Source organism: Panthera uncia, chromosome E3, assembly GCF_023721935.1.
Source record: "Panthera uncia isolate 11264 chromosome E3, Puncia_PCG_1.0, whole genome shotgun sequence".
NCBI classification, from domain to species: Eukaryota; Metazoa; Chordata; class Mammalia; order Carnivora; family Felidae; genus Panthera; species Panthera uncia.
In genome coordinates, this window is record NC_064815.1 from 4,703,951 (window position 1) to 4,722,284 (window position 18,334).

The window sequence follows — 18,334 nt, forward strand, 5'->3', positions numbered from 1 at the left end:
GGCTGTGAGGACTTAGAACAGCTGAGGTTTCGGACACGAGGGCAAAACAGTAGGGGCTTCCGGGAGCCTGGCGGGAGTTGGGGTGGCCCTTCCTCTATCCCCGTGTCATTCTTGTGGCTCTGTGTCTCTGAAAGTGACCCTCAGAGAGCTGTGCTGGCTCGTACATCTGTGCAGTAAGAGACCAGGTCAGCCACTGCTGCCTTTCCCAGGTCAGTAGGGATTCTTCGTAGACTTTGGGTTTCCCTGTGGCCTTGCCCCGGTGTTAAGCAGCACTCTGTGGCTCACGTTAGACACTTGAGACACCACTCCGTTTGTGAATCTCCATATTTTTTTCAGTGCTGGGTTTGCCTGGAGGGGTTATACTGGTGTCTCTCTTGGGTGGCCTTCTGCCCCTGTGTCTTTTAGCTCCTTTGTCCCTGGCCTGGCCAGTGGCCCTCTGCTCACCTTCCGGCATGTGGATCTTGGTGGAGCAAATTAGAATGTTTTTCTCTTGGCCAGATGCATCTGGTCGAGTCCAATACTGGCCCATCCCAAACTTCTGGAGGACTCCCTGTGATTGGCTCGGTTTGGGGTAACCAGCCATCCCAGATTTCCCTGGCTGTAGTTGGAGGACTGTGGGGGCAGACTCCTGAGGAGGGTATGGGTAAGACTTGTTGTTCCCCCTGCTGGTGGGGGAGGGCCTCATGGAAGAGGTGCTCTCTGGCCCAAGCCTGGAGCAGGCTCTGAGTCCTTCAGGACTGCCTGTGCCAAGACGCAGAGGCATGAGAGAAGGGGAGTGGGTCCGCCCCGTGGCCGACAAAGCAGGGAAGAGTGGAGGAGTTGGTCAAGGTGCGAACTATCCAAGGGGCTGTGGGGCACGTGTGCTGGAGCTTTGGGTGTCCATGGGATTCAGGTGGTGTTTGAGCCCTGGGTGTAGATGCAGCTTGTCCTGGGAGCCGGTGAAGGCACACGAAGGACATCTAGGGCAGGAGGCTGAACGAGGACAGTCGGAGGGACCAGCGGCAAAGCTGAGGAGACCTCTGAAGGGGTGGGGAGTGGTCCACAGTATCTGAAGCAGGAGCCGCTCCCCTGCCGCCTTGCGTCCGTTTCAGTCTGGTCGACCGTCTTACTGGGTTCCAGCCAGTGAGCTCCACTGGCCGGCCTGAGTGTCCAGCAGGCCCGTTCCTCACCGCAGACCGCTGCCCCCAGCCCGGAATCGAAGGAGGCTGGCCATGGGACAGGCGAGGGGGAGTTCCTGGACGTTCTCCGAAGACAGGCAGACCTTTTCTGAAAGGGGCCAGATGGCAACCAGGTGAGGCCGTGCAGGACCCTCCGTGTCTGTCACGACAGCTCAGCTCTGCCCTTGTGGCACAGAAGCAGGTGTAGACGAAGACAGAGGAGTGTGGCTGAGTTCCAGGAGAACGTCTGCCAACCCCCGCCCTGTCCCGTGAGGCTGGCGGTGTGAGCACCGTTCTTCCAGCTGAGGGGCCTGACCGCCAGAGGGTGTCCAGGGTCCCTGAACAGAGACTTGAGGGATCTGGGATTTGATGGGAAGACCTGGTTTTTCTACTCTGCCCGGGACTGCCTTGAAGAGTGTCCAGTTTCCATAGTGGATCGGTGTTGTGTTAGATTGGCCCTCCATGGGCAGAAGTTAAAAACAAAACAAAAGAAAAAAACATGAGCAAGACAAAGCAGAATTTGCTTAATGGGCTTGTTTGCTTTCACGTCAAGGTCTCTGCTGCTGTGGCGTAAACGTGTGTTCGCATAGTGACACTGTTTTGTCGCCGCAGCTCACATTGAAATGACGCGTTCTGACATTTATTTGGATATAGAACAGAGGCAGGGATGAAGTCCTGTTTCTTGCTCCCAGAATGGTTCTCTGCCCCAGTAACATTTACAGATGAATCCGTCCTTTCCACAGTGGTTAGAAATGCCGCTCGTTTGCCCAGATCAGTTTCTTGTGGTTAAAATGAACATTCTCCTGTGTGCTGGGTTGGATTTGCCATTCAGTCCTCTGCAGCCGAGCAAGGAAGCGATTTTGAGGTGGATGGTCCTCTCCCTTTCAGCCCTAGGCGAGGGGGACCCCGGCTCCGCCGGGCTGTGCGGAGGCCACGGTGTAGAGAGGTGTCTCCGTCGGCCCTTGAAACGTGTGTTGTGGCAGGTAACGAAGAGGAGGAAGGCCACGATGCTAGACCTGAAACCAATAATGGGATGCGTGGTGCTGGGGAGAGGAGAAAAATTACCAGTTTGGGAGGAGGCCCTGCCGGCCTGTGTCACTGCTGCTCAGAGAAATACTGTATTTCTGTGATCTGTGCAAACCAACCCCAACGTTACCTGCTGGCTTTACTGCCTGAGAAAAATCAGCAAGGTGAACGTGTATAAAGTAAAGCCTGTTGAGAGTGTTTGTCAGGGAATGCCGCTCTCTTGGGACATTTTGTTTTTAACCCTGACTCTGAGTGGCGACGGGGGGGGGGGGGGGGGGGGGGAAGGTGGGAGGGACTGTCTGACGACACCCTTTTCTCTTGTGATTCCCGGAATCTGAGTACTGTTTGACTTGTGTTTGTGTCCTCTGTCATCCTGATGTTGATGCAGACGCAGGGGCATGGTCCAGGAGGCCGGCATGCACCGTGTGTGGGGCAGGTGATGTCAGCGGGATGGGGAGCTCAGCCTTGGTCATCCCGGTGTTTGTCATGGTGGCTCCGGCCTCGTGGGACCGGGGCCCCTCTGAGGCGAGCCTGTGGTCGAGCTCTCGTTCCAGCTACTGTGGTTCCTCTTGCCAGAAGAGCACCTGTGTTTGCTGGGACTTTGTCAGGATTGCTTCTCACTCCGAGTTGTCTTTCCCCCACCGAATACGCAGTTTTTAGGGGCAGAGTCTGAGTGGCGGTATCTGGGATCCTGCACGTCGTATGTCCCCAGAACCCGGACACTCAGCCTCCCCTAAGTGACCCCTCCCTCTCTGGGTTTGATTTCCCACGTGGCCCACGGTGATCTTGTTTGACACTTTAGAAAATTCTATTATCTAGTCTGCTGCTTTAGGGCATAGACCACTTAAAAAAAAATCTTTTATTTCCCAAGGTTGAGGTATACAGGAACTCACTGAAATCTCCTAACTCCTGAAAATGTGCTCAACTGCACCAACTCCTACTTGGGCAGTCTCCACTACCTTTTCCTTGTCTTTCTGTCCCCTGCTGTTGAAGGAAAAGGCACTAATTATAGGGATAGATAATGCGTCGTATGTTTTCTATTTGCTGAGCATTTTCTTTTCTTTTTTTTTTTTAAATGTTTATTTTTTTGAGAGAGCGTGAGTGGGGGAGGGGGTGCTGAGCATTTTCTAAGCACCTAATTTACATATTACCTTATTGAGTTCTCATGGCATTTGTATGAGCTGGTGCCCGTTGAGATCCCATTTTGTAGATAAGGGAATCGGTGTTCAGAGAGGGTGGGTAACTTGGTCAGAGTCACCTGACTGCAGAGTCAGAATTTGAACCCTGTCGTATGCTCTAGAATTCGGGATCCTGAACCACTTCTCTGCATTGGCTGCCTTGTGTCCACCAGGCGGGGAACTCCCGTGAGTCTTGGAGCCAGTCTGCAGGGAGTGTGGTGTGGTCACCATTCTGCATTTTGCACAGATGCAAGCCCAACTTAAGGTTACCCGGCAGTTAGGCGCTGAGCTGGGGTTTGAACTCCGATCTTCTCAGCTCAGGAGCCTGTTGACAACAGCTCTTCTTGGGTACTGCTCTTATTGGAGTGGAAGCTGTTAGAACCTATTCCTGACCATCTTGCCACTCCCCACGCCCCACGAAAGCACTTCCTCTCCAGCTCTTGGTCCTGCCAAGGGCATTTTCCATAATTCTTGGCCTTAGGGTGGGGAAGGTGAGTTGAGACCCTACAGGCCTCGTCCCGGTTTGGGTTTCTGCTCTGTACTCAGCGCCCTCATTAGGTGGCTGTGAAAACTGAAACAAGGCTTGTCAGGTGCTGACACTTTGCATGTAGAAAGTACTCATCATGTAGCCGCTATTACTCTTGTTAGTTTCAGGGGTATTGTCGTTGGATATGAATAGTCTCTCTGGATCACTCCTTTTCCGTGAACCTTGACCAAGCACCCGACTTGTTGGGCCTCTGGGGACCCAAGATGCCTGACATGTTGTATGTCTATAAGGAGTTGTAAGCTAAGTGCAGGAGACAGGTGGTTACTTAATGCACACTCTGCAACTTGTTGAGGGTTAGGGAAGTCACAGAGGGCTTCCTGGACATGACACCTTTTTGTCTGGACCCGAATAAAGGAGTTGGGTTTTATCAGACTGGAAGTTGGGCATGAACTTGAGAAAAGACGGGTTCCGTCCATGAAATCCATGAACCAGTTCACGGGTAGGGTCAAAATAGTTAAAATCGAGAGGGTCTCTCAGGAAACCTGGTCAGAGGCTGCTGTCTGTGCAGGTGAGGCCAGGTACAGAGGCTGGCGATGCCTGGTGACACCAGGAGGGGCCTGATGCAAACCGCTCAGCATAAGGATCATGTTTCTGGGTGGTGAAGGGCTCCCTCCTGCAGAGGTGAGCAGAGCTCGTGGACTGAGCAGTCGGGGGCACCCTGTGCTGAGCACTCTGGCGGTGGGGGGGCCCTGCTGTGCACATGGGCTCGGCAGAGTTCGGCTTAGATCCACAGCAAGTGGTTTGTTAGCATCAGTCCCACCTGTGTGTGATGTGCAACTTCCGAATGGAAGGCTGATGGGTCGAGTGGAGATTCTCTGATTCTTAGAAGGTTTCAGCGGGGGTTCGGGTAGAAAGGGATAAATGGGCGGAGCCCAAGGGATTTGGCCAGGCAGTAAAACTATGTTGTGTGTTACTATAACGGTGGATATATGTCCCTGCAATGTTCCAAACTCCTGTGATCTACAAGTCCCCTTTGGGTGGTTATGATGTGTCTGTGCGAGTTCATGAAGCATAACAAATGCCCTTTTGTGGTGGGGATGCTGACAGTGGGGGAGGCTGGGATTGTCGGGGGGGGGCAGAGGGTGCCTGGAAAATCTCTGTACTTTGCAATCTGCTGTGAACCTGAGATGGTTTTAAAAAGTCTGTTGAAGAAAAAAATTTCACTCTTGCAGCCTCCTCCTGGCAACTCCCTGCAAATGAGTATCTTCTTCCTTTGTCCCTGTAAGAAAGCTGAGACCAGTAGAAAACAGCAGGAAGGCAGCTTTGTAGGAAGATTCAGGATTTAAGCAGTCGTTGGAGTAAAGGAATGATTCCCAGGTCTGTGTCCACAATCCATAGCTGCTTGCCACTTGTGCTGGGCTTCTTGAAGAGAAAGACAGATCTTATCCTGGTCTTAATAAGTCTTTTTTTTTTTCCCCCTTTCATGGCTATGACATCATGCTTAACCGACTGAGCCACCCAGGTGCCCCCTATCATGGCTATGACATTCTGGAACAAATTACTGAGTTATGCTTATGTGTGGCTTTTTTTCTTTCTTGAGCTTTTTCAAATAATTAAAAAAAATTTTTTTTAATGCTTTTATTTATTTTTGAGACAGAGACAGGGTGCGAGCAGGGGAGGGGCAGAGAGAGGGGGAGACACAGAATCTGAAGGAGGCTCCAGGCTCTGAGCTGTCAGCATAGAGCCCGACGCGGGGCTTGAACTCACGGACTGTGAGATCATGACCTGAGCTGAAGTCGGACGCTTAACTGACTGAGACTCCCAGGCGCTCCCAGATAATATTTTTTTTAACATGATGATTTCTGAGTTCTGAATGCACCTGCTGCAGTGTATAAGAGTCAGTGCCTCGACCGAGGGCCTGCCCATCTCCTTGCTCCTGTCAACATCCTAGCACCCCAGGGAATTGGGGAAGGTGGGTGCTGTTTTTGCTGCTTGTACACAAGGGAAAGGCTCAGAGACACTGAGACACTGGTAGGAGGCTGAGAGCCAGGAACGTAGACACTTGGTCAAGTTCAGAAGACAAAGTCCTGTAGACCATTTCATGATGGGCATATGCGAATGTGTGTTGTTCTCCATTAAGAGATTCTCCTTTAAAGACATTTCTTCCTTAGTTCAGTTGGGAGCCTGGCTCTCTTCTTCGGAAGGTATCTTGTGCCTACTGGGTGCCCAATAGGTGCTGACCGATGAATGAATGAACGAATATGTGAGCTCTGGGCTGTTGCAACTCCAGGCAGGGCACAGCTGAGGCAGGTACAGGCTCCTCGGCTTTATCTGCTTTGCGTGCTGGTTCCCGTCTCCCAGGGCAGGGCTCTGACGTTCACACGTGTGTGCTTGTGTGACGTAACCTGCCAAGTGTGCACTTCCACTGTAAGATGGATTAATGTCCCCGTGAGGCGTCGATAAAATCCAAGTTCTTACATCTATGCACGTGACTCGTAACAGTTAACTGTTCTCTGGGGTCGAACACAGAGTTTGGAATTGGACGGATCTGGATTTGAATTCGCTGCTCTCGGCGTTGAATCTCCTTCATCTCGTTGGCGTGCCTGTAAGAGGACTGGAAGATAGGGACCCATGCAGTTGCTCTGTGGCCCTGGTGAGGTCGTGGGCCTGAAATGCTTTGCCGGGGGTGCTGGTATTCTCATCCAGTCCTCCAGAAGGGAAGTTTCTAGAACTCAGGGCGGCGTGCTGCATCTTCCCTCCATGCCCCCGGACTCTGGCAGGGTCTCTGTCTGCTGTTTTCGGCCCTCCTGGTGTGCTGCTTCTTCTGTCTCCCCACCCCCATCCCCTGGAGGAGTGCCCCCTCCCCCCTGGCCCAGTGACCAAGCTCACACCGGTCTCCGGGCCTTTGCATGTGCTTTTTGCCATGTGGCATGTTTTTCCTCCACGTAGCAGCGCGGCCGGCTCTGCTCAGAGGGGCCTTTCCGGAGCACTTCGTGTGCAGTGACACTGCTGTCCCTTCGTTTGCCCTTGGCCTTGCTTTCCTTTCCTCTTGGCATCCCTGACCACCCTCTCGGTGCCGTGTGCCTGTTGGCTGGATTGTCTCCCCTGCTAGAGAGGAGGCCTCCTGCAGGCAGAGACGTGGGTCTGTTCTGGTCACTTGCCTTTCACCAAGAAGAGTGCTTGTACCTTGTACGGGCTCAGTGCCTACGTGTCGACCCAGTGATTGTTTGGGGTCTTCCGCACTGAGCCCTCAGTGACCCAGGGCAGGGACACCTCAGACCTCCCTCCTCACTGGCACCTCACAGGGTCCACTTTGTCCCTGCACAATGCACAGGTTTCGTACCGTCAGAAGCTTGATGGGGGAGTCAGGGTGATGACCGCCTACTTGTGTCCATGTGGTGCCCAGGGGACTGCTCTGCTTTTAGAGACAGGACGGTCTCTTTCTTTGTTGCCACCTCATCCAAATGGAACAGCCTCTAGAGGCTGAGGAGGAGCCTCTCTAATACCTTTCCTTCCTTTTCTTGCCCTGAGCCCCGGACCGTGGAATATCCTTTTCCCTCCTGCAGCCTGAGGACAGCATTAGTCCTGTGGCCCCATTTCTTGCCTTGGGGTCTTTGGCGGGCGTCTTTCTCCCTGGGCATTCTGAGTATGAGGGGACCCAGAGGACCCACCTGTTGGTCTCCCCCCCCCGCCTTACTTCTCTTTCCACTCCTGCAGTTTCTTCATACCCCGGGAGCTGGGATGGTGACGTGCATTTCTTAGATGTGCATAACGAATTAAATGAGATAGTGCCAAGGGCTCTGAACTAGAGCTTGGCAAGTCGAAGGATTTCAATTTTAACTAAAAGGAAGAAACCAAAACTCCTGTCTCTTTCCAAAAGAGGATTTGAAGTAGCGTCTTAAGATAGCCTTTGCAACGTGCCACAGGTTGTGAGTACTTTGGCCCGAGGTGGAGATACAGGTTGCAGAAGATGGGCGGGGGAGGGTTAGGGCACATTGTGGTTGCCACACGGATGTGAGCACTTCCCAGACAGGCAGTTTTGGCTGGGAGCTTTCTAGCAGCCAGTCCCAAGGGGGGAAACCATTCACAAGGTTTGTCAGGGGTTGAAAAACAAAACAAATCCAGAAGGTCTGGGTCTTGAGATCCGAGTGATAGGTGAACGACATCTTTCACATGAGGATGGGTTGAGACAACAGTTACGTTTGCAGATCAGAAACTCGGATGCTAATCTAAAAGCATGGTTTTCTAGCCATGCTTTCTTAAGTTGAAGGTGTCCAGAAGAGTAGCCCCTATAAATAATTACGGACTGTGCACTGGACAGGCAACCCCTTTTCACTGTCGCCTGTGTACGAACTATAGAGAGCCGTGTAGGACTAGACCAGATCTCTTCGTAAACTCGGGTAAGTATTTGTAGGTCTGTGTGGAGCCCTATGTCTCTCAATCGGCTCTTTCTCCTCTGTTGATAAACGGTTGTAACTGGGGGTGGAGAGGATCCTTGTTCAGAGCAGATGTTGTCCGGTACCAGGGACTCGGAACAGCGTTTAGGAGCTGCCAGGCCGTCTCGTCCCGCAGCAGCTGACGGAGGGGAGCCCTCCACGCTCCTCGTGCGGCCCCGCCCTCCCGTTTTCGTGGGGCTGAGAAGTGATCAGCTTGGGCCCGTTGGGTCTTGCAGGCTGTACAGGAATTAATCTTGAAAGGGAAAAGGGGAGCTCGTCTAGACAGCTTGCCCTCAATAGCACTCGATGCATGTCTGTGAGGGGACGGCTGTAACACGCGGGGTCTGCTGGTTAATCTCAACCGTGCTTTCTTCCCTCAGATGAACTGCGCCAAGCCATCGTGGCCATGATGACCCGGAAAGACGAGCTGGAGGAAGAGAACAGGTAGCCTGACCGTCAGGCCTGGAGGGTCGTCTCTCCGACGTCCCACCTCAGGAACGTGGGGGGTCCCAGACGGAGGGAAGAGTGCTTGGTTGACAGAATTGTGATCGGTGGTTCCTTTAGTGTGAGACGAGCCACTTTACTGTTGGCAGGGGATGAAAACCTTACAATCCGGGCTCTACCTTGGAACAAACTAAGAATTTGGTAAAGCAGTCTTTTAAAAAATTTCTCTTGTAAAAGAGCCTCTGGGATACAATTCACACATTATATCATCGACCCACTTAAAGGGTACAGTTCAGTGGTTTTTGGTGTTTGTGGACATACGCAGCCATCACCAAGGTCCGCTTGAGAACGTTCTCCCCTCCTCGAAAAGATACCTCCAGTCTTCCTCCTTCCCCCCGCCGCCCAGAGCAGTCTTTGGAGTGATCTTCGAACTGAGAGCCTATCGTCCCGTGTTCCAAGCATTCAGACACTTAGTTTTCTCGCATCGGGGGTACCCAGGGCAGGCCGCCTGCAGATGGACAAAGGTGCAGGGCTCTGTTCGTGTGTGGTTTCCCGTTGAAACCAATGGTAGATGGCCACATTGTTGCCACCCGGCTGCCTTGAACGTGAACTTCTCAACCGCCAGGACCTTGTCTTGGCTACGGGGCGGTGGGTGGAAGGATTTGCCCGCAGTTGTCGGTGAGGCTTCTGTGAGCCCGACGGTGCTGCGTCCTGGGGGGTTCGGGCAGGTGCCCACGTGAGCCTGCACGTGCGGGTTCCTGGGGCTTTCTCACTCTTTCCCTCAGGGTAGGAATTTGGTGTCCGTGGTGCCAACCCATCACAATTGTCCTTTTTAAACCTCCTCTTGGGCCCTGCTTCCCAAGCTTCTTCCCCATCCTGTATGGAAACCCATAAAAGCAAACAAGCATGATTTCTAAAAAGAAAAGATAATTTTTTAAAAAAGAGATCTTCAGACAGCACGATTTTCCAACCAAAATAAGGAGGGGCTTTAAAAGGAGGGGCTTGTAGACATTAGAGCATTGTTTTTCCTTGCTGCAGCTGGAACTGTTCTCTTGCAAGAAGCCATAGGTTTTGTCTTACCTTATGAAGAAAGATAGTCCCTGTCTGTTAATTTCTCCTTTCCAGAAAACAAAAACAAAAACAAAAACCGGACCATGTTTGTGTTGGGGGGTTCCGGGCCCCAGGAAGGGAATTTTCTCAAAACCCTGAAGGAACACAGGCCTCAGAGTTGAATGAGCGACAGGGCTGGGTGCGTGCCAAGCTCACCGCCACCCCTGTGCATCTATCCTGGTATCAGCTGGCCTGTGTACAGTTTTAGGATAGTAGGTGCCCCAAAGTCAGTTTATGTTTGCCGGAAAAAGCCGTTTGAGGTCCCCGAGACCATCAGAACCATGTATGGCTCACTCCTCGGCGGCAACCTGTGGTTATTTCGGGAAGAGGTGCCATCTTGTTTGCTTTGCAAGACCAAGGGTGACCAGCAAATGGACGTATTTTGGAAGGCGAGCTCCCAGACATAGTGTGAAACGGGATCCACGCGATGTCTAACTAGACCGCTCCATAGAACGTCGTATCTGTCGTTTTCACCTGGAGATGGCAGGGGGCAGGGTTACAGTGCACGTTGGGGCAGCTTTGGAGTTGAGGGTGGGCCTCTGTCGGTGTTCCTCACGGACGTCTCAGAGGACGCGTGTGGCCTGTCCTGGTACCCGCTCCTGTCTCTTTTCTGGGGTGACTGTCACAAAATGGTCTCCCTTAACGTGCCGCCCCTTTGGGTGGGATGCCTTGAAAGGGGCTTGCCTGGGATTCTCTGAACTCCTTGTCTCCCCTTGATGGGCCCCTCCTATGGGCTGTCGGGGGCACGGATCCCGGGCCACGTCCTCCTCCTTACTCTGAGGCCCTTAAGCCGAGTTTGGGATCTCTGTAAATACCCTGACGCGAGATTCCAGTTTGCGGGGGCCCCTGGAGAAAACGGAGGGGTTAGGACTTGTGTAAACAACTGTGTTCTGGACCAGTGGACTCTGCCGACGGCATCTGAACGGATCGGGCCCCCTTTTCCCAGGTCTTTGCGGAACCTGCTCGACGGTGAGATGGAGCATTCCGCTGCGCTCCGGCAGGAGGTGGACGCGTTGAAAAAGAAGGTGGCCGAGCAGGAAGAGCGGCACGTCACGAAGGTCCAGGCGCTGGCAAGGTAGGGGGGCGGAGGGCCCGAGAGGCGGGCGTGGGCGGCGGCCGTGTAAGAACCCAGGCACGGCCTTCACTGGCGCTTGGAATGAAAAAAAAAAAAAAAAAAGGAAGAAACCAACGGAAATCAGCGCGTTTGAAACCTTCATGTAACTTTTTGCATAAGTACCGAATGATGTGTGTGCCCACGGTTCAAAACGCAAGGGGTAGTAGGTAGGGCTAAGTGATCCCCAGCTGCCCCGCTGGCCCCCTGCAGGCGGGCCGTGGGAGCGATTCTGGAGACACTCCTTAGCTCCATGTGGCCACTTCGTTTCTTCTTTTCACCTCCTCCTCCCTCCTCCCTCCTCCCTCCCCCCTTCATGAGAAGTGGTCGTGTATTGTACAGTGCACTCACCTGGCCTCACGGAGCTTGTTCTGTGTGGGTGCACGGGGGCCTGCCGGCTGCGTGAAAGCTCGTGACGTTTCTCGGTCTGCGCCACAGTTCATCCGACCCGCGTGCCGACTGCCAGCCCTTGGAGGTGGTTTGTGACCCTTTGCTGATAACGGTGTTTGTAGTAATGCCACAGCGATTTGCGTTTGTGACTTGATTCTCCTATGACTATATTTATTGGAAAAACTGCCAGAAGTGGAATTGCTGGGTCCAAGTGCCGTAGTTTTCTAAGGTGAGTGGAGGGCACCTCTCCCCTCTCCTCGGAGGCTGGGCCAACGTGTACCCTGGAACAGCAGCCAAGAGGCCTGCTCCCGCCCGTCTGGGCCCGAAGGGGCCGCGTCCCCCCTGTGGGTCCCCGACGGCATCGCCGGGAAAAAGTGGCCCTGACAGAATTTTCGTCTGCGTTTTCCTAATGAAGAGTAAGGTTAAGCGTCTTCTTGTTAAAGAGCCATTTTATTTCCTTGGCTGGGATTTAGTTTATATTTTATTAAAGAAAACTCATAATCTCCAGTCGGATAAAAATGTGGATTTTCCTGAATTTGTTCACGTGCCAAAGATCGTTAGGTACTCCACTTGAGGTCTGTAGCCTGTCCTTTGTCAGTCTGCTTCTCTGAACCACTTCCATTTCATGTTAATGACTTACATGCCCGGATGTGGCCTTTCATTGAGTTAATGTCCCACGTTAAAATAACTCCCATTTGTTGGACATTTGAGAGTTTGGGTTTGTTTCCTTTTGTAGGTAAGATAAGCAGTTCATTGGTGGTTCTTTAAAGCTACTTTAAAATAAGACCAGGGGCACGTGGATGGGTCAGTTGGTTGAGCGTCCGACTCTTGATTTCAGTTCCGGGTCATGTTCGGTTCCTGAATTTGAGCCCTGCATCGGGCTCTGCCCTGACAGCCCAGAGCCTGCTCGGGGTTCTCTCTCCCCATGCTCTCTCTGCCCCTTCCCTGCTTGTGCGTACGCGCTCTCTCTGTCTCTCTCTCAAAATAGATAAACATTAAAAATAAGACCAGGAGATGGGGTTGTCTGGGTATGTAGGGGAGTCCAGAGCTCTGTAACTGATAGCAGCATTTACTGCCCTGGTGCTGCTGGGTGATGTGGCACTAATGGAGTTGTTACATACATGTCCTCGAGAGGTGGTGCCATGATCCCGTATCTAACTTTAATTAGAACGTCTTCATGTTTGACGGTGACCTCTCAAGAGCATCCGACAGTTAAAGGACTATGATGAATACAGTCCTAGGTTTTCTCCCCTGGACCACCATTTAGCCTGGCCACACCAGGAAACCGTGGTATCATTGTGTTTGCTTACAATAAAGGTTGGCGTCTGTAGAGACTCTGGTTCTGAGCCACAGACAGACTTCTGTTCTCGGTCGTTCTTGGATTGTGCTAGGAGTCGGCTTAGCCTGGAGTCCCCGCTGCATCACTTGCAGATTGTGTGTTTCTGGGTGATTTCTTAGTGGGAATGAGTGTGCATTTCCTCGTTTACGAACTAGGATGGTCGTATGCAACAGAAAGGACAAAATGATTGTACTTGAAAGGACATGAGGCCCTAGACACAAGCAGTTAGGTGTATTTTACAGTAAGTGTGTTTCAGGACCTGATAATTCTGGGGAGAATTTTAGCCCATGAGTGGAAAAGAAAAGCTTTTTTTTTTTTTTTCCCTCACTTAAGAGAGGGTGTGAGTGGGGGCACCTGGGTGGCTCAGTCGGTTGAGCGACCGACTTCTGCTCAGGTCATGATCTCATGGTTTGTGAGTTCAAGCCCTGCATCGGGCTCTCTGCTGACGGCTCGGAGCCCGGAGCCTGCTTTGGGTTCTGTGTCTCCCTCTCCCTCTGCCCCTCCCCCACTCATGCTCTGTCTCTCTCTGCCTCGGAAATAAATAAACACTAAAATTTTTTTTTTTTTTTAAAAAGAGAGGGTGTGAATGGAAGGAAGGGAAGGAGAGAGGAAGGGAGGATCTTAAGCAGGTTCCATGCTCAGTGCAGAGCCCAACATGGGGTTCAATCCTATAGTCATCACATGGGATCATCACTTGAGTTGAATTCAAGAGTCAAACTTCATTTTTTATGTTTATTTATCTTTGAGAGAGAGAGAGAGTGAGTGGGGGAGGAGCAGACAGAGAGGGAGTCACAGAATCCGAAGCAGGCTCCAGGCTCTGAGCTGTCAGCACAGAGCCCGACGTGGGGCCCAAACCCACAAACCACCTGATGGTGACCTGATCGGAAGTCGGATGCTTTACTGAGTCACCCAGACTCCCTTCAAGGTCAAACTCTTAACTGACTGAGCCACCCAGGTGCTCCTTAAATTCTTTGTTTTCTTAGCTGTCAGATGAGGATAAGAAAATCCTGTACCTCACTGTTGTTGCAGGATTAAATGAGAACCCATATGTCGGCTCAGTAAATGTGCCTCATAAATGCTCAGTAAATGTTACCATCATTTTTCTTTAGTACAATAATTACATTACTAAGAAACCTTACCCAATCAAAACCTAAATTTTAATGGCAGTGGTGCAGAAAGAATTAAATGCTAAGCTCTTTCAGACCCTAAGAAGTGAAATTATTTCTGCTGTATATATTGGAGTACTCAGGGTGTTCGTGTGGATGTGTGTTTTACTGGCTTTGAGTGTGGTTGCACAAGTGAAAAACCCCAGAACAAATCCAGCATTTTATCACATTCCTTTTTGCTCAAAATCAATGGCTTTCCTTGGTGCCGTCGTGGCTCAGCCAAGAACAAGGTCATTAAACCAGCCCAGTGCTTTTAGGGCCCCAAGCCGCTGCTCAGTCCTGAGGTGGACGTATTTACCGTCAGCAGCACGTCAGGGCATGTGAATCTCCTTCCCTAAATGATTGCCTCCCTTCCTACTGAATTAAGAACACTCAAGTGATGAGACAGGTGTTCACAGGAAGAAGACCTTTCCGTGAGAACTGCCTGGGAGAGAAGCAAGTGACCTGGGTTGTTGGACGATTGCTGGCCTGTTGTCTGTTTAGGCTCATTTTATTAGGTAGCTTTTGCTGTGTAAAAAATTATTTCTAAGCTTGGCCGTTTAAAACGCAAAACCAGGGTCCTCTACAATTCTCGTGGGTTGGGAATCTGCGAATGGCTCAGCTGGGAGGTGGTCCGTCAGAGTCGGTCACAAGGCTGCAGTCCTCTGATGGCTTGGCTGGGACTCGAGGGCCCGCTTCCGAGCTCACTCGTGTGGCCGCTGGTGACAGGCCTGTGTTTCTGCCACAAGGGCCTCTCGAGTAGAACTGCTCACAACACAGCAGCTGGCTTCCCGGGGTGAGTAAGCAGAGAGCGAGAGCACCTCCCCCACCCGGAAGCCACGGTGTCTCTTGCAACCTAATGTTGGGAGTGAGACCCTATCAGGTTCACTGTTCTCTGTGGTCACAAAGATCAACCCTGGTTGAGTGTGGGAGGAGTCTACACATGAATGTGATGACCACGAGGTAGGGATCGTTGGGGGTCAGTTTGGAGGCTGCCCTCCATGCCCACCAGGATTCTTTCACCCCCTGGGGTAGACCCTATCCCAGTCTTTCTTGGTGGGTGTGGTTCTTCGTTCCCGTTGTGTGTGATTCTGTGGAAACGACCCTACCACTGCCCAGCTGGGTTCCAGAGCAGGGTAGGTGGACCAGGCCTGGACAGCCGGCTTGTTCTATTTCCTGGTCACTGTGATTGGCTCACAGAAGGTCACGTAGCCAGGTTGATGAGGTCTTCTTGAGGGCCTTCTTGAGAAGGTTATACTATAAGCCAGGAGTTGTTGGGTGCAGTCTTTGCTGCTGTGTGGGAAGATCCTGACCCCAAATGGCAACAACACAGTGAAAAATGGAGACAACCTGGCAGGTTCTAATGATAGACCTCGAGCTCCTGGATCCAGCCTTTCCTGAAGCTGTTGTTCTTCTGGACTTGGCAGTTACATGCACTAATACATTCCTTCTGTTACTTGGGCCTCTTTGTAACTGGTCTTCTGTGTTAACAATCCCGAGTCCTATCTGACCAGGCTTCTTTTTTTTGGATAATAGCGGATTGGAGTGAGTTGTGTTTCCTCCATACCTAAGTAAAATCGCTGCCTTAACCATGAACCTGTCAGGTCCGTGAAGAGATGCGCATCTGGTCATGACTGTGAAGGCCATGTCCTGAGGGGAACCCGGTGGGTTGACGGAGCCCTGCTCAAGGCCTTGTCTTCCTGTGTTCCGTCAGCACCAGCCCCACTATTACTCTTGGTCACACCTTTACCTCCTGTTCAGGACGTTTGGTGTGCGAACAAGAACGTGTTGCTGGTTGTGTGATGGAGCCATTCCCTTTACACTTCTGAGCCTCTGGTTCCTCGTCTATTGAAAACGGAAGAGGTGGTGGGTGTGCCTGGGTCCTCTCCCTGCCTCCCGTGGGAGGACGAAAAGCAGGACGCTGTGTGATGTGTCGTAGTGATGGCTGGCGTGCCAGGGCTGTGTCTGACCCTTGGCTGGGGAAGCAGCGCAGCGACCCTTCCCCTGGCTGGGCCACCTCGCACATTCTCACGTCTCCCTTTCCCTGTCTGTGAACTGATGCGTGATAATCTTAGCCAATGTCACTAAGCTTTTGGCTGTAGGAACCCAAACCAAATTAGCTTGGATCAACAGGGCAATTTTATGTTGATGTGGCCGGTCCCTGTCTTCAGGACCCGGGTTCTCTCGGGAGGTCCTCGCTCTGCCCTTGGCCCTGTGTCCTCTCTGTTAGTGTTCTTGGGCAGGGCCTTGGCACGTAGCAGTAAAGAGGGCCTCTGCTAACGCCAAGCCTCGTACTGGATCTGAAGAGAAGAGACTCTGTCCTGATGTCCAGGTAGAACATCTTCGACTCCACTGGGCCTGTTGTGGGCAGCAGCGAGCAGAAGGCCATGGTTGACTGCCATGTGGTGACTGGCAGATAAATCATGTCTGTTGCACTTTGGCCTAAGCTGGTGGGGACAAGGACATGAGCTTTTTTGCTCCTCAAGCCCTGAGCAGAGCTCCAGGCTCCTTGTAAACGCTCACTACGTGGTCCCTGATTTCTTCTTAGCTGGCGCATTGGCCATGGGTGGCTACAGATGCCGAGGCTAGAACAAGAGCTTGCGGGTTCTTCCCTTATCCCGGTTTCTCCCTGCAGTGAGTACCTCAGAGCCTTTGGCCTCTCACTGGCCTTCACTTGACCTTCAGCTCCTCCCGGTGTGATTTTTGCCGCCCCGTGTGCCCAGCGTCCCTTTATTGGTCTCTGTGGGGCTGCTGAGTAGTTGCCTGCTGTGACAGTGTCCTGTTGGTGGGCCAGAACTGTACTACACCATCTGTAAGGGAAGGCTGGATGAGGATCTTGGGAGCCTCGATCCTATCATTCCACTCGCTGTCCCCTGGGAGACTTTGATTGGCTTTCTATGAAGGCTTTAAATCTGTTTCTGCCCTAAGTCTGTCTCTGCCTTTTTCTCGTTGTTAAATTAGAAAAATGACATGAGTATGCTTTTTGTGGAAAAGGACAGAACGTGTCTTCAACGTCCTTCTGAAGGCATTGATGGTTTTGTTTTGTCTTAGCAAGTCTTTATTTTAATTCTAGTTAACATACAGTGCGATAGTCGTTTTGGGAGTAGAATTCAGTGATTCATCACTTACATACAACACCCAGTGCTCATCTTACAGGTGACGCCCTACCCACACTGATGATGTTTTTAATCCCAAGAGTCCAATAGTCAGTGTTGAGAAGGTCACACGCAGGTCCTACGTCCTCTTTTCTGTCTTTCCTTGGTTGGATCTTAATGTCCAGTGATAATTTGACCTCGTCAGCAGTCACCGAATCTTGTCGACTTGGGGTTCTCAGGCTCTAGAAGAATCTCTATTCTTTTTTTAAAATAAATATTTGGGAAAAAATTTTTGATAAGGTCCCCTTTACTGAAATGAAATACACAGTTACAATAACCTATGGATTAGAGCTAATTATTTAAAATTGAGTATAACTCCCTAACATCTATGAAGGAGAAAGCTGAGGAAAGTAACATGTAATAAAAGGTAGATTTCAATATATTATTGGCCGGGCATGGCTTTGATGGAGAACATGATGCGGTTAAGTGCTTGCACCTACTTACAACGCATGAATTTGGTTTTAAAGGCAGTACAGGAAGAAGATCACCAGGCATTCTTGATAAGAACAGAAAATGACAGAGCAGAGTGTATGTGGGTGGATTCTTGGGTAAAAACTAGTATGTTGTGTGTATGTGAAATGAATTGTAGACTCAGACTATAGATGAACGTTGCACCCATGTGAAGGGTCCTAGGACAGTTGAAAGGACAATGGGATGTAGGTTGCTCTAGGGTGTGGGGCTGCCTTGGCCACCAGGACTGCTGGTGTCTCTGCCCACCCTCCCCCACCCCCCGCCAGCCCACCATAGTCACCAGGGGGGCTTTAGAAACACCAACGTCCATACCTCTAGGAGGCATTCCAATGCCATTTGCAAAGGTGCCATCAGAACTGGGTGTTGAGGAGCCTTCTGGTCCATTTTCACTTGCTTGAGTCCTTGAGAGTCTTTAGCCAAGAACTAGACCATGACCACACTGAATTCTCTGTGGAGCCCCCTCTGTGTGTGCCAGCCTACTCTGGTGCTCTTGTCCCTCACTTCCCCTTGAACACGAAGCTTGCTTTCCCCAAGGTCGCTGGCTCTTATACTTGGCTGAGTCGCATTAGCTGAATAAGTTGTGCTCTTCATCATTCTCCACAAGCCCTTGTCAGCGGCTGACAGTCCTTTATGACTCCGGAGCAGCCAAGGAGAGTTAAGTGCATGGGGTGGAGCAGGGAGGAGTAGAAGACGCACACGTTGGGGCTGGAGACAAGATGGTCAGGGGGAGCCAGTTTCCTGAAGTTTAATGCTTCCGAAATTCAGTGAAGGATGGAGTCAGAGACCAGATGCAGCTGGCTGTAACCTGTAGGTGTGACAATGGAGGCGCAGATATATAGATATCTTCATATGTATGTGTGTATGTATGTATACGTATGTATGTAA

The 18,334-nt window shown here is 51.5% G+C and overlaps 1 protein-coding gene across 2 annotated transcripts in view; it reads left to right on the forward strand.

The window, feature by feature from the left end:
* SNX29 (sorting nexin 29) overlaps positions 1-18,334 on the forward strand; it is a 493,130-nt gene that overhangs the window by 113,095 nt on the left and 361,701 nt on the right. For both annotated transcript variants that reach the window (XM_049638266.1, XM_049638267.1), the window contains exons 12-13: positions 8,665-8,728; positions 10,785-10,913. In XM_049638266.1, coding sequence (XP_049494223.1) covers positions 8,665-8,728; positions 10,785-10,913 — 193 coding nt within the window. The remainder of the gene's footprint in view (positions 1-8,664; positions 8,729-10,784; positions 10,914-18,334) is intronic.